The following is a 26,060-nucleotide window of genomic DNA, read 5'->3' on the forward strand; positions in this document are numbered from 1 at the left end:
AAAACCAGCCTTGTGGAGGATAGAGGAGGGGTATTTTGCTCTCCCCATCCTGAAAAGCCATGCAATAGAAATGTAAATATCTGCCTTGAAGGCTTTCTTAATAAACCCTATAATTTCCTTAAAATTCTTTCTATAATATCAAAATCCTAAACCACTTTGAGATGAGCTATTTTAGACTGTAATTGGGCTATTCATTCCCTATGCATACAGCGATCCTAATCTAATATGTAGCAAGAACTTAAAAGCTAATCAATAATGGAACACGATTCTCTATCAGTAGAGCTGCCTGTTGACTCCTGTGAGAGGGATCTTCACAAGACAGCTCAGCTCTGATGACAGCCTTATATTTATTTTAAACATGAAGTTGAAACATCATCTTTCTCTGTATTGTCACTTCCAATTATTTTTGGAACAAAAACACCAGGGGGAAATGAAACGCTCATCCTGAAAAGCGCATTCATATTTGATAAATAGCCACAGATTCTGGAAAAAGTTTACTGAAATGTGGGCTTGAAATGCCTTCACATGCATTTTACTAGAGCCATTGATTATCTATTGTACCTTCTGTCTGGGTCACTTTACCAGGCTGCCCCTTTCCTATGCCGTAGAGGTTAAGAAAGAAAAAGGGCAGATTACCCTGGTGCTGGGCTTCCATGTTCTCCCTGAGTACAACTAAGGTGAAATTAGCACTGAAAGGGAATCAAAGTGAACTGCCACTTATTGTCCTTTGGTGGAAGGCAAGAAGCCTTTTATACCCTCACGTACAAAAGACAAATTCCCGTTTTCCACGTTTATGCAGTGGCTTGGGATGGAGTGGGTGGAGAAAAGAGGGTTAAGTGAGTACACAGATGTGCCTAAAACCATATCAATCATAGGCATGAGAAAATGCCGCCCTTTTAATAGGCAGACTGAACCAATGTGCACAGCTGGATTTTGAATTTTATGGGCTCACTCAATAAAATGCAAGTGGAAGACATCTTACATCATTCCCACAGCTCTGGCCATTTGTGCGCTGCACCACTTTCCCTCTGAGCCGCCCTGGGGATGGAGGAGCTGAAGCCCAATGGTTGCAGCCACGTACAACCCCCTTGCCGCTGTCTGGAGCCAATTAACGTGCGTTGTGGAAATACATGGTGGGTTTCTGATGTCACGTACACTTCCACAAAGTCAGTGGATTTAATCTGGAATTACTCAGGGTATGAGGGATCAGGCGCCAGCTGGGAAAGCTCCTCTCTGGAGGGTCCTAAATGCCAGTGATTTCACGTGATTATTTATTGAGCTTTATAATAGTGCATATATCCTCATGCACGCCCTTTCTCCTACAAATTACCCTACAACTTTCCAGTCCTTCATTATGTTGTAGAGGTTAAGGCTTTCCTAAGTAATCAAAACATCTAGGAAGGAAAGCTTGCTAAACGCTGAGCTAAGCTTAAACACTGACCCTATCTCTTAACTGTATCAGGAATTTTATGTACATCGTAAAATGTAATAATTACTATGGTAACTGCTCATTCATATTAACTGAAGGTGTAAATAGAGTTGTGTAACACAGCCAGTGCTAATGTTGGGAGCACAAGGGAGGTGTCCCCATCAAAAAGTTTAATTGATGCATGTGCCCTATAGGAAAATTTTCTTTTTTTTCCCCTTAATAGTTATATTTAACATATTTACGACAATTCTCTTTCATTCTGCTCCCACTCCTGCCTTGCAAACCCTTTGGGTATAGAAGGCAATTAGACAGTTGCAAGGAGATGGCAGATCAAGCATGAGGCTGTGTTTACCTTTGTTTCTCACTCTCGTTTTTAATAGTTCAACCTTTAATAGTTCAACCCTGCGATAGTTCAACCCTGTCCTTTTCTCAGATGATGCCCCATACTTCAGCTGAGCCACACAGAGGGAAGGAGAGTGAAAGTATGTATTTCTCCTTTTTGTGTGACCAGTGGTGGGTTATTCCCAGGCTTGGGCCCTCTGCTGCCATTGATTCCTTGCCTGATTCTTTTCACATCATGTTGCCACTATTCTGATCACTTCCATAGTAAAATTAATAGTTTCATGTCAGATGCTCTGAGAGGTCTGTAGGAAGCAATGCCCATGGAATGACTGGGAATTTTATAAATGCCAGTCTTGAACGGTATAATGTGCACCTCCCTAGCTTCTTAGCCATGTAACGCTTAGGAATTAGAAAGTATATATATGTGTACACGCACAAAGGCATAGTGATACATTAATTGCCTCTTCTAGTTGTCATTTGTTGCCTGAAGGCTAGTTTCACTGTTTGAGAGACTGTCATCTCAGGTTTTACAGGATTGAACATAAGGCTTATGCCTTTTGTACAGCTCTGATGGGAAAAATCAGTGGCATTTTCAGCTGCACATCCCACTCCTGAACAGGGCTTGCATGTTCTTGATGATCATTGCTGTGGTCAGCAGCCAGGTCTGTGTACAGACAGCTAAACACTTCAAAAAGCTTCACCAGGTCTTTGGTGACCATTGAGAATGTGGGCTGTCTATTTCCTGGCCGTCTCAGAGAAGGCAAGGACTGAGACGTGCTGAGATGCTGAATGGGTAAGTTACGGTGGTCTTAGGTTGTTTTAGGGCTTTAAAGCATTGGGGTATGTGTGTGTGTGTCTACCTTCCTACTGGTGGAGAGTATCCTTCGGTGTGGGAGCATTCAAATGGTGGATCACTGTGCTAAATCTGAATTGCAGCTCCATTGTTGTTGCCTTCTTGTTGGAAAGAAAAGACATTTTCTTGATGGCAGCTATTTCTTTTACTGCATGCTACAACTGGCAGCCGTTAGCTGCTGGACTACTAGCACTGAGCTGAAAGCCTCTGCAGCCCTGACTGGGTCCTGGAACCACACCATGCCGATGTATTTACCCCACCTCCTAAATGAGACACTATGGGTCAAATTAATTCCCCATGCAGTTGGTAAAGTCACATCTGACTCATCTAGTCCCAGAAGCAGAACGAATGTGCTTAGATTGCAGAAGGTATCTCCCATCTCTTCACAATCACACTCTCCATAATCCTTAGTTTAGTATTTTCCCTTTGCCTAGCTGAAGCTCAGTCTGCACCTTGAATAATACCTGTAAGTTTTTGATTGACATTCAGTCCTAAGCATTTAACTATCTTGATGTCTTGTCAAGTCATCCTTTGATAAAAGCATTTTAGATGCCACAAAATGTAATCACTTCACTGCAGCATTCTACATTGCAGATTCAAGTTTCTCTGCACATTTTTCAGCTAAGGATCTTGGCACCGTCAATAGATGTGTTCCATGGGTGATTTCGGATGGATCTATTAATACTGCCTTTAAGAGTAATAAGTCCTGCTCTTTTACAAAGTGAATCATCCGTCTCTCCTGTGGACAAGTGAAATTCTCCCTCATTGGACTGGCAGTCCACAAGTTGGCAGGGTATCCTGTTTTGTTAACAGTCTTCATACAGCAGTGAAGTAATTTCAAAAAATGTTGAGCCTAGTTTTGGGGCCAAGTAGTATGTCTTTTGGTTATTTGTTCTTCTAGACAGGCCACGTCACCATTAGTCATACTTCAGAACGATGGTTTGCTTTCATTATTCACTGACTGCACTGCTTCCGATTCAGCGCTTTCCAACTCAGCAAGATTTTCCTGTGCTAATTCATCCAAATAATTTCTAGAAGAGTTTATATCAAAGGATGCGTTCGCAATGTTAACAAAGTGCAGGGGCTTTGAGACAGCTTGTAATTCTGGTTCTTTAACAATGAGCTTTTTAGAGGTGTTTATGCCATGTATGTGAGCACAGTATGTGTCATAGGCATCGTAATGTGATTGATAGCCCTTTCCCTTTCTATTTATGTTCTGTTTGGGACACCTAGCACACACTCTGTGACCAGAACTGGGCTAATGTGGCTCCAGACCGGACATTTGGTGTACTGTGGCAAACCCAGCAGCCCCGGTGTGGTTTGGGACATGGATCAGACACCAGCACTCATGAGGGTCTCTAAACCTGGCCACCTGTTACCCCTTCACCCTTGTCTTACCTGACCATGACTTCAAACGAGCGTGATTGAGATCTCAATACTGTGGATTTTTGGTAGGGCTTGTGATCTGCGTGCTCTGATGTGGGTCCGTCTCCTCCTATGTTTGTTTATGGGGAGCGCAGAGTGCACCCACACATTTATATGGCCCACATCTGGCTCTACACACCTGTGACTCAGGGCAGAGGCTCCTTCTCACTGGTTGCGTTTCTGAATGGGTTTTTATTCACTTGAAGGCTCCTCGGTTTGGTTGCTGTTTCTGAACTCACCCCACAAACACGAGTCTGTCATGTTTCGTGTATGCTTACATTCCTGGGTTGTCAGCCTGCCTGTAGCAGCAGTGAATTGCAAAAGGAAAAAATTAGCAGGAAGAGCCAGTTAAGCAGAAACGTAACCGCCCACATCATCTGGTGTGTCCTACTTCACTGAAGCCATCTCAGAAACTAAGGAAACAAAAGCAAAACAAAGGGCACTTTGTATCTCAGGCTGATAGCATAAAATGAAGCTTTCTGAGAGCTCTGGGAAGAACCCAGAGGAGTTGCCCCAAACCTGGAATTTGGAGAGTCAGGGTACAGAGAAGGAGAATTTTGACAATTGAGAAAAAAAAAATATTTTGCTCTGGAACTAGAACAAGAGTTGCTCAAATGTTCACATTAAACAGACATGCTGTTCCTTTTAAATTTTCCAACCAATGCTAATAACCAAGAGTATGTTCAGGATGTGACTCTTCACAGTAGGCTCCAGTGACCCTTAGGACTGGCATCGACAACATCAACTTAAGTCTAACAAAGCTCACATCTCTTGACTTTCTATAAAGTCAATGAAAAGAAATAGGATGTTACATCTACTCAATGTTAGTCATTTACAGATTTGAGTGTAGACTCAAGATAGGCTCAAGAGACTGTATTTAGATTGCTCTGAGTGCTCTCTTACCACAAAAAAAGCCAAACCCAAGTATCAGATTGGTTAGGGTGAATCAGATTCTCTGAAGCTGCCGAGTTTCTCCTCTTGGTGATCAATAGATGGACTAGTGTATCTAGTTGGTACAAGTGGGATGCTTTTTCTGAATATTTCAACAGGTTTTGTCTTGAATTTGGAGGTGGCTATTGATTTTAGGTGCCTGGAGGCTTGTGTGTGGTTGCAGGCTGCCCTGCTCACAGCCTGCTCAGCTCCATTTTGAAGAGGCAAACATGGACCTCAGCTTTCACCATCGCTTCCCAGCCTCAAGGACTTGGCTTTTCCCTTTGACAACACTTTATGCCCATTTTCCCTCTTCCTTCCATCCTTCCTTTCCCACCCTAGGACACTTTTTTGGTGTTCCTGATCCCCAGCTGGTATGGCTGACATTTCTGAGCCCCACGATTACTGACTGTGTTTGTTGCTGCTCAGATCCCTTTGGGCTCTCCAAACCAGTACAAAGCTCTGGGCTTACAGCCAATTTACTCACAGGTTTATCATATGCTGACATTGTTTCTCTATAAATAGGTCTACCTTTACTGACATTATTGATTCAAATGCCTCTCTTCTCACTAATACTCCTTTTAATGTATCCAACCTGCCTTCGTATTTCACCTAATGAAAGGCTGAAGTTGGAGAGGTAGAGGTCGAAGAGGTTAAACTGCAAGCATAAGGGTCCTAGGCGTTAAAGTAAGTGTTTTCTGTGTGAGATCCACAAGCTTGTCAGTGGAGCGAATCTGCAAGTCTGAGCTCTCTTTTCCACCAGAAGAAGTAAGCTGTGAAGCCAATCTCACATTCTATTACTAATAATATGAATTAAAATACACTTATTTTGTAAAACCCACCCTCTGATCCATGCATGGGTTAACAATGATAACACAGACGCTGATCTGCCCATCTCAGACTCTGTGATTTTGAAAACAAGGAGCAAATTTTCCCTCACAGATAGGGTCACATCTCATGTGCTGTTTGTCTTGGAGCTAATCCAAATTAACCAACCAAAGCTGTAGTTGTTTTGCTTGTAAATTAAACTCATCTTTAATAGGTCACTTATGAATTTTCTATATGTAGGGTGGTGGTTTGTTTTGTTGGGGTTTTTTTGTGACTGACTTACCGGGCAGTTTTTTGTATGCAGTGTAGCTCTCTAGTGCAGCAGGGACAGAAGTGCCCAGCAGTGTGTCTCGGTGTCTACACAGGCAGCAGCACTTCCCTGCAGTGTGGTGGGACAATGCTCTGCTCTGGGCTGGGGACACTTGCATCCTCAGCGGATCGCTGCAGAGCAAGGCTAGTGGGTGACTTGTGCAGTGTGGCAGCTGCCAGGTCATGCATTGCATCCTGCAGGTGGCTGCAAATTCATTGCATCCTGGCAGAAAACGTTCTCCACAGACAGGGCTTTAGAGAAAGCAACATCAGCTGAGAGCCAAAGAACACACTGCAGACGGGTGGTGAGTGCATGGGGAGGTGGAAGGGCCAGGTATCCCATCTGTGCTTGCCAGCGAGGAGAAAGAAAGAGAAAACTGCAGATTGAGATCAGGGTAGGAGAAAGTCGTCCATTGCACGGGACTAAAAGTCATTCAAGACGAGCTCAGCAGGGCAAACCTGGCAGCAGCCCTGCCAAGGGCTCCTGGAGCCATCAGGGGCTTTGGGGAAGCTCCACTGGCCCCCAGCAGCACGTGCCTGATGGGAGGGCAGGTCTCCAGTGACAGCATCACCCCGAAGGAGGTACCTGGGACCTGGTTGCTCATCATCTCCACAGCATAGCTATCTCCTGTCCTCACCGCGTTCCTGTGCTAGGCTGGCAGAGTAAAACCCCCGACTTTGTTTCCTAGCTCACTCTGTGACCTTTGGGCTGCCGGACACAGCTCTGGCATGGCTCCCAGGAGCCACGGTGGCCGTGGCTGCAGGACTGGTGGCAGCCAACCCTTCCACCATGAGGCTGGGTGCCCATGGTGTGCTGGTGGCACCTTGGAGATGCCTTTGGCCAAATGGCCTCTCTGGGGCTGGCGGCTGAAATCAAACATGCAGCTCTGGCGAGGGACACTGCCAAGGCTGCCAGAGCAATAGGCCATTAGCCCCCCCGAAACCAAACAACAACCCCCACTCCAAATACATCACAAGAGAAGAAAACCTTTCACATTGTTAAAAGTTTATACTATCTCTGACTTCAGACATGTTGCCATTAACCTGGGAATTAATCAGAGATTTTCATTTACTCCTTGTTCTGAGGTATAATGAGCCCTTTAACAGTGTAAATAAAAAGATCTAAAGATTCAATAAACTATAATGTCACAAATGGCAATCATCTACCATGTGAGGCCTCTGTGTTAAAAAGCATCACACAGCTGGAAACAAATGCTTCTGTATAACATTGTAAATAACCTCTAAGCCCACTACTAATTAAACTGAAGCTTTGCTTCTCCTGGGCATTGAATATATGAACCAATTAAGAAAATATAATTTCTTTTCTGAGAGACCTGTGCTGTTGCCCTTAAAAAAATGGGGGTGGGGATGGGGGGGAAGATAGAGAAAAAGCCAGGGACAGAGAGAAATAAGGGGAAAGAAAGGATAGGGGAAAAAGAAAAGAAGAATGGGGTTTCACAGAAGGGACCACACTGATGCGCTGGGGTTACAATAATGAGACATTTCTGCTTTAAGCAAATTTTGCACCTGTAACCTGCAGAAATATAGCCATAGCACTTGAAAAATTACTTCAATGCTGCACAGTGCCATGAAAATTTATCTTTGAGATGATTTTATTGCATGGTTACCCTAGGCAATTAAATCAATAAATCTTAACTGTCAGAAAGGTTGGCCCGCTGCCAGGAATAAATGAAATGCGCGGGATCAGTAAATAAAAGGTTTCTGACAACTCATTCTAGGAATTATTTAGCAGTTGGGCTTTTTGTTGTTGGTGGTGTTGGTGTTGCTTTTGTCTCCAGCATTTATTGACGTTCTCCATGAGAAATGATTATGCTAACGTAAACAATGTAACACAGGGATATAGATAGATGGGAGAGTCAGGCTCTTCAGGGTAATGAATTACCCTCCTGGAATCACATGTGAACAGCAACTTTGGGGGGCTGATAGTGCTGGCGGAGGCGATTAGAGGTCTGGGGTCCGAGCCATGGGCTGGCAGCACTTCAGCAGCCCCAGTGCCAGACACCGGGAGGTTTGTGCGCTGGCCCACGATGCTTTGTTATTAAAATAGATGTGCTGTTTTCATTGACTGATACAGAGATGATTGAGATTGAAATGCCTGCTTGAGACATGGAGGTGACATTTCTGTAGGCCTAGAGAGTCCAGTGTTCACCACAGGAGATGCCAGTTTTGACAGCAAAATCATAGTTACACGTGTGTAAACCCTGAGTAGTCAATGCAGCTGCATTGTTTTTCACGCTGGTGTTACAAATCTGAAGATGTGAATCTCATTTCACTTACCCTGGGATTTGACAGGTTAAGTCAGTGTGTAATAACCTGGATTTAGACCCAGGCTCTGTCTCTCTCCAGAAGACATTGTGGTGAGAGCAGGTGACTTGATTAATAAACTAATAGATTTTTAGTCATTGTGGTCATCTACTTTAACCTCTTGAATAGCAACAGGTCGTTAAAATTCACCTGGTAAGTCCTGGTTCAAGCCTACCTTTCCTGGATAAAGGAGCCCATTCCTTCAGCAGGGCAGTGGCTGCCGGGACAAGCACAGCCCCTGTGGGGACAGCACCAGCTCCGGCTCTGGAGGGGGTTGGCATAGTCCCAGTGCCATTGGTGACAAGGACACTGCTGCCAAAGGAGGGAGCAACCTGCCGTGCAGCGGAGGAGGCCTCTCCTGCTTGGAACAGAACTAATTAGATGGTCTGTGAGGCCAGTCCCTCATCACCGTCACGTCAGGGCAGCCTGGGGAATATGGGTCTGTCCTTGAACCATCGAACACCAGCTCTGTGGAGCCAAGAAGGGATTTATATGAGTAGCATGGAAAAAAGCCTGCTGCCAAAAGGTCTGTAGCCAGTCTCTGGACACCCAAGCAACCTTCAGACGTAGGAGCTCTTAGGGAGAAACTCATCCCTCTGCCTGGGGCTGGCAAAGGCTTGCTGATGCAGCTTGCTCCAAGCTGGAGACATCATGTCATCTTGGCTGTGGAGCATTTCATATGAAAGCATTTCCTTCATGATACCCCACGGTTCTTCAACGCCAACGCCAGACCTTCCCAGGCATATTGCTCTTCTGACACATCCTGTCCCGGTCACATTTTGCAACCTTTGTGCTCCTGCCCCAGCAAATCTGCTGCCTTCCATTGCAGCTCTGCGGAGGCAAACAGGCTGTGGTAGGATGACACTCATGATCAGCAGCCCAAGCTCAGGGCTGCAGCACTACTGGGTGTGGGGCTGGGGCACCGGGGATGCCCTGGACACGCATCTGGAGAAGGCTCCTCTTGGCTAATCAGCTCCCAAACTATAGCGGGCGTGGGAGATCTGAGTGCTACACTTAATGAGTCCCATCCACTTCTGGGTACAGCTGAAGCCAAGGGGCTTTTACAACACTGATTGGCAAGCAGCTTCTCATTGTGGATAATTCCCTGCCAGCACATCCCGAACGCATAGGTGATTGCTCTTAAATTGATGGCTCGAAGCACAATAACAGCCTTTTTATTTAGTTCCTGCTTGATAGGCAGCAAATGTAGAGTTGCCAAAAAGAAAAAAAAGAAAAGAAAAGAAAAGAAAAGAAAAGAAAAAAAATACAGGAAGAAAAAGGTGCTGCAGTATTTGCTCTCTGCTGTACTACTGTGAGGCTGACATTCCTTGGAATGGAGAGTTAAAAAGGCTCCCAGTGCTGCCCAAAGACTGGGATCAGCACTAAGGGGTACTGGGGGCATGCAGAATTTTCCAGCAGCCCCTGCTGCAGGTGGGAACTGCCCTTCAAACACAGCAAACACTGGGGGGCTGCATTCTCACAGCAGATTAGAGCCGGCAGGCAGAGAGAGCAGCTGGCACTGCGGTTTCACTGAGGGTGGCAGGGCAGAGGGAGGCTGGCACCCTGGCACCGGGGCAGCAAGACTCTCTAAGCTCTCTTAGAAAGTGGAAAATGGAGCATTTTTCATGTGGCTTCATCATGTGCATCCACACCCTTTCCCCATAGTACCCCCCAGCCAAAAGGGTGACCCCCATCTGCCTGCAGCTGGCTGAAAGATGGGGAGCAAATGGTGGTGGTAGTGGTGGCTCTTGTGGGTTTTGTTTGTTTGGTTTTCGGTTGTTTTTTTTTTTTACTTTTTCACTCAAATTATCTTTTCAAAATGTAAACTCTTGAGCAAACCTTCATGTAATCCTATAAATACCAGCAACCGCATTTTCAGGCAGCTGCATGCCAGCAGCTGTGAATCAATCATCACTGAGTCTGGCAAAACACACAAGGTGCCCAGGGACAGCGGGCAAACTCGTGCGTAAGACACGTAACCAGAAAGCAGCTGAGAACAGCTCCAAAGTTGGTTTCACAGATGAATGACATATAACCTGAAGGAAAAGTGATCCTAAAGGTTTGTGCCCAAATTTGCCAAATATTTCTGGCTTAGGAAGGCCAATGCTGTCAGGTAATTTCTTTTCTTCTGAAGTACAGCTCCTGAGCTCTAACCTACTAACTCCTCCTTGTGTTTAGCTGTTTTCGTGTGCTAGGTGTACAGGTTCCCTAAAGAGAGAAAACATCTCTTTTTTAGAAGGCCAGTCTACATACATGCCTAAAAATATCAACAGGGACTATTCTGTAGCTCACATGAGCACGAACTTCTGTTTAATGTTAGCTTCACATGTGGTTTGTGTGCTGAACACATTTACATTAGCTGTAATAAAGGCCTTCGAACTGCGTGGGAGGAGGATGGGGGGGAAAACCCCCTGAAACTCCCCATGCACATGTGCCTTTTTCAATCAAAGGGATAAAAGGATATCTAAATTCACTTTGAAATGCAGCTGGTAAATGAAATTCCTCTCTATTACATGGAGTTGATACTGCATTGCTTTCCTTTTGGACGACGTAGGAGGGATTGAAGAGACTCTCAGACTTCTAGCGAAAGGATTTGGGCTGTGCTTCCTACTCCTCAGCTCCATGGGCCGCAGGAAGCTCCAACCAGACTTTTCAGATATAAATAAGGCTTCACAACCTCTACGTCTTTCATGCTGGCAACCAAACATCCCGTGGTCTAGAGCAGCTTGTCATGGGCCAAATTAATTCCTGAGGGAGTCGTGCAGTTAAATCATCTTAGCTGGCTGAGCAATTGTAGTGCTTCCATCTCTCTCGAGCCTTGCATAGCTCTTACCAACATCCTACTCCAGTGCCTCAGCTCCACGCAACCAGGGAGGAAGGGATGATGTCTCCCTGGCTGGGGAAAAGGGCACACAGTACCTTGCCTGAGGTGGTGAAATTGTGTAGGAAAATAAGCAGCCAAATGCCCACCTTCCATTACCTCTGTCATTGCTGTGTTCGGAGGAGGCAATTCTCCCTGTAGCATCTCAGCATCCAGCAGGCCAGCAGCTTTTGCTACTGTGGGAATCCCCCGTACTGGCTATATGAATAATTCTTTTTTTTTTTTTTTTTTTTTTTCCAGAGGGCTTTTTTTCTGAGTTTTGGAGTCACACTAACAGTGCTGTGTAGCACAGGTTTATGTGGAGCCATTCATCATTCATAGGCAGGATCACAGAACACTTCACAGCCAATTACAAGGTTACATATGCAGGGAACGACATGAGCTGCCTATCTGAAGTCAAGCTTCAAACTGGTTTCTGGGCACACCCAGAGGATGGTGAGGACTCGGGGAATGAATGGTGCAGGCAGCAACAGACCTGTCCTCCCTCCCACTGACCCAAAAGATGTCTGAGATATTCAGAGAGGATGTTTTCTGGTTCCTTGAATGCAAAATGGGCACATGTGATACACAATAAGCTCCAAACGCCCCTTTCCAGCTTTTCTTCTGAAGTGACACATTGCTAAGAAGGGCTGGGGCTCTAGCATGTTCTTCACATGTAACTATTTACACAAACAGGATGAGGGACACTGGAAAAGCCACAGCCTCGTTGGACCGGACAGCTTTAAGCAGCTCCATGGGATCAGAGCAGTGCAGAGAACTGGAGGATATCGGCGACTGGCCCTTTGTTTAAGGAGGCCATTACGATAAATGGTCAGCCTTAAACGCAGCCCAACGGCTACTGGGACGTCTCTCAGAGCATCCTTCTGCAACACCATCTGCATCCTGGGCTCACCGCCCCCCCTCCCCGGCACCGATGGGCTGAGACATCCCCGCCAGCTGCCCCCTGGCCCTGCCTTCCTGCTGCGCCTCCAGAGCTCCCAATCCGCCAGATGAAGATGAAAAGGTTTTAAGCAGAAACGTAAGTGCGAGGGGCTGGACAGCAAACCGCAGTGACGGCTTCTTTTGCTCAGAGACAGCGGCCCGAGCTGGACTTTGTGTCGGGAGCGCGGCAGTGCGTCCCTCCCCGGCGGGCGGTTTGACCTCACTTGCTCCACGCTCAGCAGCACCGAGCACTCAGCCCGGCGCTGGGCAGCCACATCACATGCTGCTTTGCATCTCTTGAGAGCTTTTTACATCTCTTTTGAGCTGGTATTCTTGGCACAGGCTCTTAGAGCTATTTCTGCAATGATGATATAAAACCTGGCGTTTCTAGTTTTGTCATCCCGGGAAGCCCCTGGGAAGAAATGCACCCCTGTGCAGAGGGTCAGCACGCTGAATTGCACCACTTTAGTCACGCTGGAGCCTTGGGCTGCTTGTCAGCCAGCAACCAAAAAAATCCTGCCTTTGAAGCCTGGCTCCTTTGCTCTTTAGGTTGGGTTTGGGACAGACAGGATTTAGGCTGCCGACTTGCAGCTGAGGCCCCTCGGGGATGGGGAAAACACACTATTGATCCTGTTACCTCACAGCTGGTATCAGCGCTACGTTATTTTCTAACATCAAGTCGTTTTAAGTCTCCACAATGACACAAACACATTGATTAAAAATTAAAACCAATGACAGCTCTCCCACAAACAGTACTTACTGTACCATACTTACTGTATCTTGGGAGGGGAATGAGAAAATAGCAGAAGACAGAATAATTTATAGTGATAAAATGGGTTACATTTTCATAAAAATTTTATTTTACCTTTTTTTTTAAATAATTCAATGCACTGGCAGTATAATTAATCCCTCTATGAGAGACACAAATGTACCAGTTCAACCAATATTATTTATACAGAGACATTGTGTTTAAAAACAACAAAAGTACATTTAAAATGTTTGTACATAAAGTATTACTGTTATTTCTTTTTTTCTGAAGAAGGAACAAATGTAAACAAAATGCGTAATTGTGCAACACGCTGGAAATACAAAGCAAAACAGGCAAGATACAATTTTATACATATAAAGCAAAAGAAATCAAACTTTTATAACTATACAACATTTCAGTAATTGCTTGACATTTTAACAGTTACCTTGGTCTGTACAAAACATCTTAACTTATACTTAAAACTTTACAAGAATAACATGCTTGTTCAGAACAAAGACACTTTGTGGAATTGCAATGATTATTGATATGATATCTGCACACATGAGGAAAAAAAGGGTACTTCAATAGTAAATAAAAAGTAAGAATGTAAGGTAAAGGGCCATTTAGTAAACCATAATCTAATTCCAATAGCTAATTCAGTTGCACTGCAATGCAGAAATTAAATCTGACTTTTGCTGGAAGACCGTAAGGTCATAATGTTGCTCTATTTCCAGGAGCCAGAAGAAAGCATATATAAATTTTCCTGATATTTTGGTTGATTACATGCGCACACGCACACACACACACAAATGGGGGGTGGGGGGAGCAAAAGGAAAAAGTAGCATTTGCCAGAACAGCCAGAAATGGTGGGCAAGAGAACGCGCATACTAGACTACTCCCCACATGGCTAGGTTAAGAAACCAAGACAACTAGAAAGAGAAAACATCCACTGAGTTTGCCAGGATTACTTTTCCTAAACCTTAGTTGTATTTAGTTTTTTTTTTCTTTTTTGTTGTTTGTTTGTTTTTTTTCCCCCCAGAAGACAGGAAGTAACGCAAATTGAATTGAGCCATTTTTAAAATACCAGGAGTACCACAGCCAAAGTCAAAACACAAATCAAAGGAGAGCTTAAAACCAAAGCAAAAAATAACCAGATCTTTCGACTCGTTTTCATATTCTGTAATGATATGGCCTAGACCTTTCGAATGCGGGTTTTAAAAAAACAGCATTTAAGATTCAGTAGAAGATATGCAATCCAGAGATGTCAAAAATACAGACAGGAATAAATTATACAATTTTTCATGGAATTACAAGGACTGTCAGCTTGGATAAAAGGTACATAATTTTGAAACGTCCTCAAATGATACATATGGCTAAAATTAAACTCCTGATTGCATCAACCTAACATATTCGGTGCCTGATTCTGCAATCTGTGTGCTGAGCACTAATTTACAGTTACTCCTGTGGACTTCAGTGGAGCAACCTGCCAATTAGGGTGCTCAGGGGAAGAATGGCAGAATCGGGCCTAGATAAATATTTGCCGTGACTTTTAAATGTACAAAAAACATTTGGCTTAGAAAAACCACTTTAGCCCGCTGCAATGTCTTTGAACTAAAGTAACAGACTCCATCTCTAGACTGAGAGCATTTATGACACGTCTGAATTTATTTGCCATTTTTCTGTGCAAGCTGATGCCAGTAAATATTTAAACTCAGAGGTAATGAAATTGCAACATGCCTTTTAGTTAAAACCAAAACATATGCAAGCCTAGATGGCAGGCAGAAATTACCCTCCAGTTCTTTTAGCCGGTATTGTCTGGTGCTGAACCAGAACAGTTCAATATATACTCAGCTTTAGTATGTGTTTATAAAGTTGTATTAGGGCATACAGCACAGTATGAAAAGGGAGAGGACTAGTTTTTCAGCTGGTGTAAATCAGTACTGACATCTATGGAGCTACTTAAAGGCACATCAGCTGAAGCTTTGGCCCACAGTCATCAGAAACATATAACCGTCATTCAGTCCACAGGTAAAGCTCTCAGTGGTGGAAGTGCAAGGTGAAAGTGTAATCGACATCAGATAAAAAGCTGCGCTGTTAGTCTCATTTCTGACAACACTTTTCCAGACTCTGTGGTCTAAAGCAGTTTTATGATGTGCTCTATACTGCATAGCTTTGCAAAGTACTATATTTCCTTACAGACAAGGATTATGGTACATTAATCGTTTCGTTGGCGCGATCAGTAAAAAAGGCATGATGAAAAAAGCTTTGGGAGTTTATCTGCATAGAGATATATTGGCAAAAATTAGTTTGGGGTTAGAGGGTTTACTCCTCCATGTGTGCATATTGGATTAACTCCACTGATATCAGTACTCCTGTATCAGTTTACACCAGCTGAGGAACTTGCACTCTACCTCTGTCATAAATAAAGCATGTGTGTTGCTATCCGCTGTTCAGTTCATTCATAAATTCAAGGGTAAATGCCTCCTGCCAGTGGGTCAAGGCTTCTTCATGTCCGTAACTCCACGTTATTTGTCACTGAAGTCAGTGGTGGTTTCCCTGAGCAAGGGCTGAGTCAACATATGGTCTGATTGAAGAGCAAGTTTGCAATTATTCCAGCACTAGTCCAGAGACCTTGAAATAATTTCAGTGGGGTGCATGCCCAGCCAGAACAAATATCGGTGTAATTCCATTGAATTAATTGGGTTAATGCAACTGAAGTTCTGGCCCAATCAACTGAACTCCAGTAATGCTATGCCAGTCTTGTTAACTAGCTTCTCCTTTGATAAACGGTGCTCAGCAAGCTCCATAAGACTTGCATGATTGCCATATGACAGCAGAATTTGGTCCCATGAATTCCACAAGCTGAGCTAAGTTACTTTACACTTGCTTAGCCCAGTTTGGTCCATTGCAGTTACTCTTGTCCATTAAAACAATGAAATTCACCTCAGAATCTGACTTTCCTTCTAATTCAGAGAAGAAAATAACTGAGTAGAAATTAGGGCTATCTCTGCTTGATGGGTTTTTCAATGGAATTTCAACAGGGTGACACACAACTGTGAGTAAACTTATATCCAGCAAAGAGAGCTTACAGAACTTGCATAGCAGGGAACTCAGTTAAAATCAAAGAAGAAAACAAGTCTCAAACAGCCGCATCATCCACTCACATGGCTTTTACCACTGGCATCAGTAGGACTCAGCTAGAGTCCTCTAAGCACGAGTGGTCCTGTGGACACTACAACTGAAAATGCAATTCTGCATACAGTGAATATTGCCTTAGGTTTATGATGTTACTGCATGCACCACTTCTGTCAGCTCATTTGGTGTTTCCAGGTGCAGTGCAAGTAAAAGTGAGTGCTCAAATCCAAGTCCCACCTGCAGCCGTAGAGGACCAAGACCTTGGTTTTAGGTCTTTAGCTCTGCTGTACCCAGGCAGTGGGGCTGGGGTCCCTCAGCCCTGTTGGGCACAGCACTGGTCCCCCAACACGTTCCTGCACACCAATACCGTGGCCAGGGCTATATGGGGATTCACACTGTGCAGACCTGTAGTAGTCCAACACCATGAGCAAGCTGAGGGCTCAGGGAGCTCTGTGGTAGGCAAGGTCAGGTCTTTTCTGCGGCTGCTCTCCAAAGCACTGAGTACACACATCGCTACTTGAGCTGGCTGCTGGGTCCCTGGCCTTGGTCCTTGCTGCAGTTGTAAGGGAAAAATGTTTTAACTGCATGGTGACTTCAGGGCAGTGACAAGCATTAGCTCTTTGCAACATGTGGTGGCACCCTGAGGTGGAGAAAGGAATCAGATGGGATGGTGCCATATTCGGATTCTGTAGGATACCATGGTATAGGTGTTATTTGGCGGGACATAATGAATGACAGTAATTCAACAGTAATGAATCCCCTTTCCCCAGAAGCACACTCAGGTTAAATTCATAATGCCAGACCACACCAACTTGCCCCAGTTTCTTTAAAACACTCTTCACATCTTTACTGTTGCCTAAGATGATTACAGTGTCAATGAGCTGCCTGAGATGTTGCTACATACCCCGTGGTTCTTGGCACAGCTTATCTTCATAGTAACTCTGTTGAAGTGCCTCCTGATGAGGCCAGGTGCGATTCTCACCCGACACCAGCTTTAGGCAGTAACTCATCTGCACCTGATTTTCCTCTCATTTCTATCTGCAGAGCCACAGGATCCCCCTGGATATACACAAGATCTGAACTCAATCTCTTCTGACTTCAACAACTACCACCATGGGTTTAAACTGGTGTGAGCTGATCAGAATCACTGATCTTGGAAGACAAAAGAAATAGCCAAAACATCTTTGACACAGGATGGCTGAAGTAAAGCTACCAAGTCCATCAGAAAGGCAGGTCTGACAGGAACACTGTAGAGAAGACGGCTACTCTGTAAGTCAGGCAGGAATGTTTTGCATTCAGTAGCAGAGGGGTTTCGATAATGGAGAGCCTAACTGAGCTTTTAGCCTATACATGTAGGCTACGAGATTCAAGCGATATGTCTAAAATATGTCACTATTACCGAGTGATACGTATCACTGTCTGGCTATATCATGGAAGTCCAGGAGGAGTATTAGAAACAGAGGAACTGAGCCCTCCCAACATTAAGAAGACTTGGTTTATTTGTGTTTATAAAACAATATGTAAAGTAAAGCTTGAAGATGTCTTAAGGACAGTGGACTGGCTTCTCATCCTCATCCCCTCTGCCTCTCTCCCAGCGCACTCCGGTGAGGTCAGAGAGATGCTGCGAGAGGCAAAGGCCCTTTGCAATGGCACCTCAGCCAGCGGGCCTGCCCACGTGCAGCGCATTTCTACACTTGCTTCAAAATGACAAATTAATTTTCTTTGGTGACTTGTGACATATTTTGCCTTTCTCAAAACTTCAAGACACTGGTCTATTGCAAATGACAACCTTCTGAAAAATAATACGTTGACACCACATTCAGTTTTGACACTGACTTCAGGGACCACAGGACCAAGATGACAGAGATGTTTCTATTTTCTGCCATGCGTTCATTGCCTGCAAGGAGACAACAGACGCAAACAGGACTATACACAAACTACAGAGCAACACGTTAATAATTCTGCTGCCACTCGGCAGTGGTAAGAGTGTTTTCCCTTCATGGCTATTGCATCTCTTTTTCCTGTGCTATGAAGTAATGACCAAGGACTTTCTGCTGCAAATCCACATCCAAATCCATACGTGTGTGAGTGTGTATGTGTACACACACAGACACAGACACAGTCGCTTCAGTACTGTGCGTACTGGAGTTTCTCCTGAACTCAAAGCAAACAAGTATATTAATACCTAAGTCAGAATCCTTACCAGCCCGATTTTTGCTGTCTTTTAACTTGCACTCACAAAACTAATAATTTGATTTAGACAGCATTAAATACTGATAAAATTACAATGAAAACATTTCTTCCAAAGTACCTAAAAACTTGTCAGTGAATCTAAACTGCTATAATGGAAGAACAACATAAAATCTGTGAAATTAAAAAAGCGTAGAAATTAAGGTCCAGATTCAGTTTCTCAGATTTTGTTTCTTTAGGAGGAATGACGATCTCCATCTTTATTCTTAAAAGAACCCCACACTGATATCAACAGACCTGTCCCTGTCTTTCAAAGGAGATAATTTATAAATTAGACAATATATTCACAGAGAGACTATGTAAATGGTTAAAAGTCCAAAGACCATGTAAGCAAAAGTGAAATTGAGCTATAAGAAGCAAGCTGTGAAAGTTGCCACTAACACTATCAACAAAAAGGCTGTAAACTAAACCAGAATGACTTTAAAAAAAAAGGATAAGACAAAATGAAATAAAATAAAATAAAAAGCACAAATACTGGGCCAAACCCAGCTATTCAAGCTCAGCGTGAACCATTTACACTGTTAGCTTGCTAAGTGTGGGAAGGGCAATTTGTCCTTTGAAAGGAGCCGAAGGAGCATGGCTGAGATCCGTGACCAGTGGGATATTGCCTAGGGGAACATGGTCCATACGGGAAACAGCATCTCAGGCTCTGCCTCTGATCCCTGCTCTCAAGGACCCAACACACATCACATGGCTAGAGATACTCATTGCACTCAGAGCAGCATATTCTGCCTGCACCTTGTCAAATACTTCACTTAAGACCTGCTGCAGCTCTTGACATGGAGGTTAAGTGCTATGTAAATGCTTCACTTGAGCACTGAGGACTTTGCTGCCCTTGGATCTCATGCCAACGGAGCTCCCAAATGCTTCTTTTTAGCCCTTTACTGGCACGCTCCTTTCACCGCTGAACTATTGATATTGCTCCTGAAGCATGGGACACAAATGACAGTCTTGTCAGCTCTGGCAATTTTTTCTGAAGCTTGGTGTCCTTCTTAAACCCCAGCTGCAGAAATCAAGAGATTACATCACTGTCCCAATTTATCGCTATTAAAAACAAATGTGTCATTTCTGGCCCTCAGCATGCTTGAAAAATGCCTGAAATCATGTCATGAAATCAGTCTCAAAGCTCAGTATCCAGAAGGCAATAACAAAACCAAAAAGGTTTATTTAAACAAAAAATCCCATGATCTCAAGCCAATCTTGTAAATTTTGGTGCTGGGTTCATGAGTTTGAATGCCTGAAGTAGGCAGTGTTTACAGCAGATATAGCAAATGCCCAAGCAAACACATGCTGCTTCCCCATGGATTGAAACAAAGAAACAATCTCATTTGATTAACTCCTCTGGAAGTAATATTTTAAGGGGTAAAATGATTCCATGAAGATGACATGTTGGCATTTGAAATGAGATGAATATAGTGCCTGTAAAAGTGCAATAATCCTTAATAACTAACCCAAAAGAAGCATCATCCCCAGGGATAAGACAGCAATTCACTCCCCATATTTAATTTGTTTCTAAGCTGCTTTTGAAACAGGATGGCTAAATAGTAAGTTGGCTTGTGATGCTAGATTTGACTGCTGGACTTATTATAATCATGCCATTGATTCAGCATACATTTCAAACTAAGTCACGGGATACAAAATCAGGTGGGCTAACTCCTTAAGCTGTTTAAGCAAAAGATTGTGAACTTGGGGTAAATTTAGAGATAGGTGTCTGTTTACTGCAAACAACAGGGGAAAGATAACACACTGTCTTTACCGAGTAGCTGCAGCTAACTCTTTAAACAGTCTTACGTCTGAAGATTGTATTTCAAGACGCTATCCTTCATAAATGCATGGAAGTCTAGGATTTCAGTCTACATTAAAGGAACAAGTGACGACAATGCACTTTAATTAGACTAAATAGTTACTGAATCTCATTAGTGAGATCTTGCAAAAAGAATGGAAAACTGGCTTATGACAAAACCACCCCAATACCACTTCATCTCAAGTATCCACCCTATTAAAAAAAATAAAAAAAAAATACTTCAGGTGTTGTCAACAACCACCTTTCATCTACATTTCTGAAGAGTTCTCACTGTTGTGGTTTTGTTCATTAGCTACTGGGGCCAGAATGATCGTGACAAATGTGGTCAGGTTCACGTTTCAGCCACGTTCCCGAAACCCTCAGAGAACAGATGAGAGTGTATTGACCACTTCAGGAGCAGGAACCTGCAGATAATATAGGATGTGCATATTCTGCAAATGTCCTTTGCAGACAACCTAACTGGATGATTTCTCTAATGACACACCTTGGCTACATTTACAATACAGTTTTGTGGAAAGAAATATTAGGAATTACTGTTTTTTAAGAAAAGGTAGTACTACAGGGAGCTAATATACAACAGCAACAGTAATGTTTGTCTGAAATGTGCATTGGGCAGAGTCCTTAAACTGCTCTTATTGCCAATATCCAAGGCCTGCTCTAAAAATTGTAACAGTCTGAACCTTTTAAATGCAAATTTGTTCTATTTGTCTGGTCACAACCCAGTGAGTAGAATCCAATAACTCACCAGATTAAAGGATATACAAGTTTATATAGCAGAAGGTAATTGCAATTAACTAATATCTGGATGGCATTTAATACACATATTGTATTATTTCAATGAGATGAGACAGAATAATATTTACATTGCTATGAGCATTTTCTGTTTATAGAAATGGAATTTACAGTTCAGTAAGGTATGCAGGCGTTATATCAAGAATGAGATGAGACCATTTAAAGTCTTGTGAATTATTGATATAAATTCATTTTGTTTTGTTTCATGCACCAGCGCTTCTTGCAGTGGCACCAGAAGAGCAGTGCAGTTTATAACTGGGGAAAAAAAGAAGAGGAAAGAGCAAATGTGAAATGGTGTAATTTATTCACAATTGCTTTGAAATTCTATCTGAATTGTCTCATTATTATTCACGCATTAAAGGAATGGTCCAAAACATGACAGCATGGGTAAACAGATGCAGAGCTTGGAAAATAGGTAATCTGACTGAAGAATTCATGGCCATTATTAAACAAATGTTATATTGCTTTTGGGTAAATCTGGTGATTTTATTTAATTTGACATTGTTTTCAAGATAGCAAGATAATACTGTTTGTTTCTAATGCTCTGAAATGAACAAAACAGGTGAAAATTGATGCCACATGGAATTATAATGTTTCAACAGTAGCTGGTTAGTTAAACTAGAGAGTTTCATGAAGAATCTGCATACACTTATTAATGGACTTTTACATACAATATCAATGCTTAGAGTGTAGCGGTCCTGTTAAAATCTGCTTTCACTGAGTCACTATGCAAGGAGAGATTGTTCTATGAAGAAAATTCTTGGATGAGTATTTGTTTCAGACTAAACAGTAAAACTGAAATAAAATTCACAGATTTAGTATAGGAATGGTAGATAAGACTATGAAAGCTAATATTTTGAAATTGCCTAAAAACTGCAATAAATTCTGCTGCCTGCTGAAATTAAGCCAACAATAAACAGGAAGAATGGAATATGAAAACCTCATTGCATAGTGTCATCGCTCTTTAATGAGGCATTCCTTCAACCTTTTACCTCTTAACACCTTTGGTGATCTTACATTATGTACCTGTAACATAGTCAATGTTCTCTTTTAGAGATTAAGCCTATAGGAAGTATGAAATCTTAGGAATGTACTGTGTCATGTAATGATGCCAGAATTAAGCGTCGAAAAGCTTGGTTCAGGTTCAGAAGATGAGTTTGAATGAATAGCTATAACTTCTACTAATTTATTTCAGAAGGGACTTCTCATATATACCCTCAAATATTTAAGACGCTTTGTACTATTTCTCAGGAATCCGTATCTTCTCAAAGTGCTTTTTTGTTTTCACTTGAAGGCAGCATGGACTTAAAACAATACTGCAGGGAATGTACCGTTCCATAAAGCACATAAGGATGGCAGGATCCAGGAGACACAAGGAATAGAAAATTGTCGAAAATGATTAGATGGTACAACACATACTGCTCTTGAGTCATAAGTTCCATTTATGGTGACTTCTACTTCCAATAGATAGGATATTAAAAAAGGCAATAAAAATGAAGTTACATGAATAAACTTCCAAAAATGAGTGGAATTCCACCAGTGATCGTCTCTGCGCTGGTAGAGGTAGAAGAATGGGGATGTTATGAACAGGGCAGCAGTCACTACAACAAATGAGCCTCAATGCGGAGCCAGTGGAGTCCTTGGCGAACATAACGAACCAGATTGGTCATACTGCTGTGTTGTGTTAAGGGTCCCATCACTGAGTCCAGGTCTACAAAGAATTCTGCAATATACAAGAAACAGAAGTCACTGTTTCAGGCAATGGTACAGAAATACGGGTATTACCATGATTTCCCACTCAGTAGCAGCAGTGCAATTAGTGAGTTCTCAGGATGTGGCACACATGAGCACATGGTTGGTAGGAAAGAAGTTAAACAAAGGCAACAATATATTTAAACAGACCAAATTAGATTATCCATGTTGGCAGTCAACCACAACATAGTAAGAGTGGTTGCCAATGGTCTTACTTTAGCTCTGACGATCTGCACTTTCAGTTTTTTTGAGCCTAGGTTTGCTGACTGCATGATTTAAATAGCTGGCAGTGAACTGTGGCGTTTCCTTTTCCATGCTGCACCCTCTCCTGGGCATGAAGAGCTAGTCTGGGTCTTGCAGAAGACCTTGCTTGCTCTTTTCCCCACCCTCCAACCTCTGTTACTGCTGTTGCAGCAGTTTTGGCCTTCTGTTCATTCTGCTGCACCTGCAGGCCCCAGGGGATGTGTGTGGGGTGGGAGGGAAGAAGGAATAGGAGAGAGGGAATGCAGCAGGAAAATATCATCTAGGAGACAGGAACCTATAAGGGGAAAGAAAAGATGGGTAAGGCTACTGGGATTTGGTGCTGGGGAGGGTTAACAGGAGGTCAGTAAAGAGAGAGACATAGGAAACACCACACCACTTTATGCCAAGTGTTAGATGCTGTCTGGGTGAACGACTAACCCTGTTAGGGCCAACAGACCTTCGTAAATGCTTTCAATGGAGAACCGGATTGTTTCCTCTGTTCTCCTACAGCTTGTCTTTTTGCTCCCTGGTGCACAGGCATTCCCACATAGACAACACTGACACTATATTTAGGCAAGTGGGAGCCCGCTCTCAGCTAAAGCCCCCCAGAGCTCAGATAACAACCAACAATCACAATAACCAGCGGCTGAGTCCTTACACCCTTACCCTATCTAAAATCCAGCGCATGGCATTCAGCCAGCTAACAGTATATTGGCTGCAGTTCGGGAGAGCAGATGCTGGGTACAAAATCAGTATCAGTACTTTCTTCAGCAAGTAAGTGCCGCTTTGAGGTTTTCTGTCCAAGTATTGACAGCCTGACCCTGGTCAGCTTGGGAGCTACAGCAGTATCACAGCACAAAGTGATTTGGCTGGAGGCAAGCAGAATGAAAGCTTAGGGCTATCACCAGTCATGTTAAGATGCTGCAGCCAGCAGTTACTTTTAATCTTCCTTCCTCTGTCTTTTATTGCCCTCCTCCAGTATAAAATCAATACATTTAGAAGTGAAATAATGCACTGTCTTGCTTGCATTCTAGAGATCTTATCCTAGGCTCAAATAGATAATAATTGCTTTAAACACTGAGAATTCACCTTAAAGCCCAATTTCAGTTCAACATTTCTTGAAAAAGCTACAAGTGCTGAAGCCACTTATTAAATTCATACGTGAAAGAATAGGACTTTGTTACTACAGAGCTGAGAGTTTTCTGCTGTAGCAAAAAAGTGCTGCTATCTTTGGAAGCTTTAAAAAAAAATATCTGATTTTGCAAAGTTAGCTGAGAGTTTGATGTTATAAATGGTGAACAGCTCTCCAGGTGATCCAACACAAACCAACCCATGGGCTGGCTTTGGGAAGCCTGCAGTTTAGCCCTGCCTGTGACAGATGCAGAGTTTATGACAAACTCCATCTATTCTCCCACATGCTCTGAACTCTACCAGCCAGGGGAAACCCAACCAGAGGTACGCAGCAGTATGTTCCCACTTTCCTTTGCGAACATGATCAGCTTGGTGGCTCACAGTTCTGTTGTTCTCTCTCTTGCTATGCCTTTTTATTTTAATGGCACATCTTTTGTCAGGCTGACAAGAAAGGCTTCTGTCTCCTGCTCTGAGCCAGTTGGACATGAGTCAAGTCCAAATGGGGAGCATGCAGCCATACTCAGAGGAGCACAAAACCTAAGCTGACAGCTGTGGACAAGCGGAGGCTGCACAGCTCCTACAACGTGGAAGAAATCTCTTCTGTCTGCATGGGCATGACCTAAGAAGCATCTATGACAGCAATAAGACCCAGAGGTAAAGGCTAATAAACATTACAACCACGGGCCCACATTTTTATACCAATCTCTATTAGCTCATCAGGGATATGTTCTTGGGCAAGACACACCTCGTGATTCAGAAGACAACAGAAAAAACGCAAGCTGACTGAAAAAAAAAAGTGACTAGATCTGTTTTTTTAAAAAAGAAAATTCATTTTTATCTTAAATGTGGTTTGGTTTTTTTTGTGGGCTTGTGTTTGTTTGTTTGTTTCTTGAGACCATTCTTATTTCGGGGGGGGAGGGCACGGAGGGGGAAGAATCTCATTTTTTGTGATGAACTGACTGCCAACCCCCTGACAGAGAGGCCAAGAGATCTTCCTTTATGTGGGACTCATGGCAGAATCTGGGCTTTGCACATATCTTGTTTGCTCTCATGAGGATTTTTGAACTCACAGTCCGCACACTGGTGTACCACAGCTTGGGCACTGCAACGGCTGGTCCGGCTGGCAAGGGTGGATTAGAGATAGCTATTGGGAAAGGGGCAAGTCCTGTCCCAGCCAGCAAGACATAGGTGTTTTGAATTATTTGAGAGCTGCAGATGACATCTGAAATAATTACAGCTAGGTTTCATGAAACACTGTAACATTCTTCACATCAAAGGTCTTAAATATATCCTTCTGTAAATGGAATCTATCACGTGACATGATGAAGATTTGCAGAGTACCACAGCGGTTCTTACATACTTTTTTGTTACACGACGCATTTTTCAACTTGCAGTTTAATTGTGTTTCAGCATAGAACTTTAAATTGAGTACTTAATTAGAAATGAGGTATCTTTCCAGACAAAATGTAAAGACAGACATGCTATAACATGTATGAAACTGATCTCTCTCCAATGGTTTATAATGCTTAAATGAAATTTGAAGTAACACAAACTTTCCATTCCTTCTAACATGGCTGCAGTTTGTGTAACAAGATATGCAAGAACAGGGCACAACCCTAGATGTCTGGTTCATGTGAGAAACCCTTATTCATGCATCCAGTCCCACTAAGGGACTGCTCATCTGAATAAAGACCATTCCTATATGGCATTGCTGAACTGGGTTTATTTAATCGTAAATCACAATGAGAACAAAGAAGAGTGTAGGGAGGAAAATGCAGAAAGGGAGTCAGCAGGTTTTTTCTCATCCAGCTCTAGGACTGATAACAGCAGTGGCTGGGTACATTTTCTGTCTGCTGGCTGAATGCCTAAGCTATTTTGATTCAATACGAAGTAGAACATTTAACAACTCCACAACACACAGGGCTAATTACAAGACTATCACCATCTCTTTCTCCTGTCAGG

General features: G+C 43.1%; 1 protein-coding gene across 2 annotated transcripts in view; it reads right to left on the reverse strand.

Annotated features, from left to right (window-relative positions):
• Positions 1-13,080: 13,080 nt before the first annotated feature.
• The window catches only part of AFF2 (AF4/FMR2 family member 2), a 351,298-nt gene continuing 338,318 nt past the window's right edge, over positions 13,081-26,060 (reverse strand). For both annotated transcript variants that reach the window (XM_037408027.1, XM_037408026.1), the window contains exon 21: positions 13,081-22,695. In XM_037408027.1, the coding sequence (XP_037263924.1) occupies positions 22,574-22,695 (122 nt within the window). In that variant the 3' untranslated portion in view covers positions 13,081-22,573. The remainder of the gene's footprint in view (positions 22,696-26,060) is intronic.

This window comes from Falco rusticolus, chromosome 14 (genome assembly GCF_015220075.1).
Source record: "Falco rusticolus isolate bFalRus1 chromosome 14, bFalRus1.pri, whole genome shotgun sequence".
Taxonomy (NCBI): domain Eukaryota; kingdom Metazoa; phylum Chordata; class Aves; order Falconiformes; family Falconidae; genus Falco; species Falco rusticolus.